This window comes from Myotis davidii, unplaced genomic scaffold (assembly GCF_000327345.1).
Source record: "Myotis davidii unplaced genomic scaffold, ASM32734v1 scaffold247, whole genome shotgun sequence".
Lineage (NCBI taxonomy): Eukaryota > Metazoa > Chordata > Mammalia > Chiroptera > Vespertilionidae > Myotis > Myotis davidii.
Window position 1 is genome coordinate 1,772,202 of NW_006299593.1, and position 985 is coordinate 1,773,186.

The following is a 985-nucleotide window of genomic DNA, read 5'->3' on the forward strand; positions in this document are numbered from 1 at the left end:
AAAAAAGAATCCCATAGAGATTCTTTGAAATAAACTGCTTTGGAATCCCCTATTAAAATAAAACAGGAAAGAGGCAGATGATGGGCAACTGTCTGGTTGAGGGCTATTCTGACAAATAAGGAGCCCTTCAGATCACCTTAGCTAGCCATGAACAAAGTTGGTTAGCTAAGCTTTTCAGTATATTCTACTTAAATGAAATTTCTGCCTGGGCAAGTTATTTAGTTCAATTTTTACCAGAACAGTAAAGGAAGTGACATATGAGTTATTGTTACTCATCTAACCAACAAAACCTTCATGATGGCACTGAATTTTATTTCTTATGGATTAGGAAAAAAAGTGCCATTGTTATTTTACCTTTGGAGACATCAGCTGCCACTGGTGTCCCTAAAGAAGGGTCCTCAATCTTCTTGCGTTTTCGTTCTGGTTCTGAATCCTTAAAGTCAGATTCTTCACCAACTAAAGTCATTAAATTTTTAAATAAAAAAGGTTATTTAAAATAAATTTACAGACTACGTAAAGTTTACATTAATCCCTTCCTTCAAAGATTAGTTTATGGCTCACCTTGTTTAATCCTACCTGACCACTCTTCTAAGATTCTTTGATGTAAGGACTAAATAGGTAAATATGTTTAATCTTATTAAATGAATTTAAAGGAAATGGACTAGCCTGGCCGGTGGGGCACAGCGGTTGAGCATCGACCCATGAACCAAGAAGTCACCGGACTGATTCTCAGTCAAGGCGCATGCTAACATCATGAGCTTGATCAACAGTAGGGGGTGTGCAGGATGAAGTGATAAGTGTTTCTTTCTCTCTATCCTTCTCCTTCTCCTTTCCTCTCTCTCTAAAAATCAATAAAAACATTAAAAATAAATAAATAAAGCTAACAGCTCATTTTTTAAATAAATTGTTCCAGAAATAATTTAAAGGGTAATGGAAGAAGTTCAATAAAGTGTCAAAAGTTACCTTGTGTATGCAAAGTATTGGG

General features: G+C 35.4%; 1 protein-coding gene across 3 annotated transcripts in view; it reads right to left on the minus strand.

Moving 5' to 3' along the window:
- Positions 1-985, minus strand: part of ZNF638 (zinc finger protein 638) — a 61,497-nt gene that overhangs the window by 2,058 nt on the left and 58,454 nt on the right. For all 3 annotated transcript variants that reach the window (XM_015571481.1, XM_015571480.1, XM_006775298.2), the window contains one exon: positions 355-456. In XM_015571481.1, coding sequence (XP_015426967.1) covers positions 355-456 — 102 coding nt within the window. The remainder of the gene's footprint in view (positions 1-354; positions 457-985) is intronic.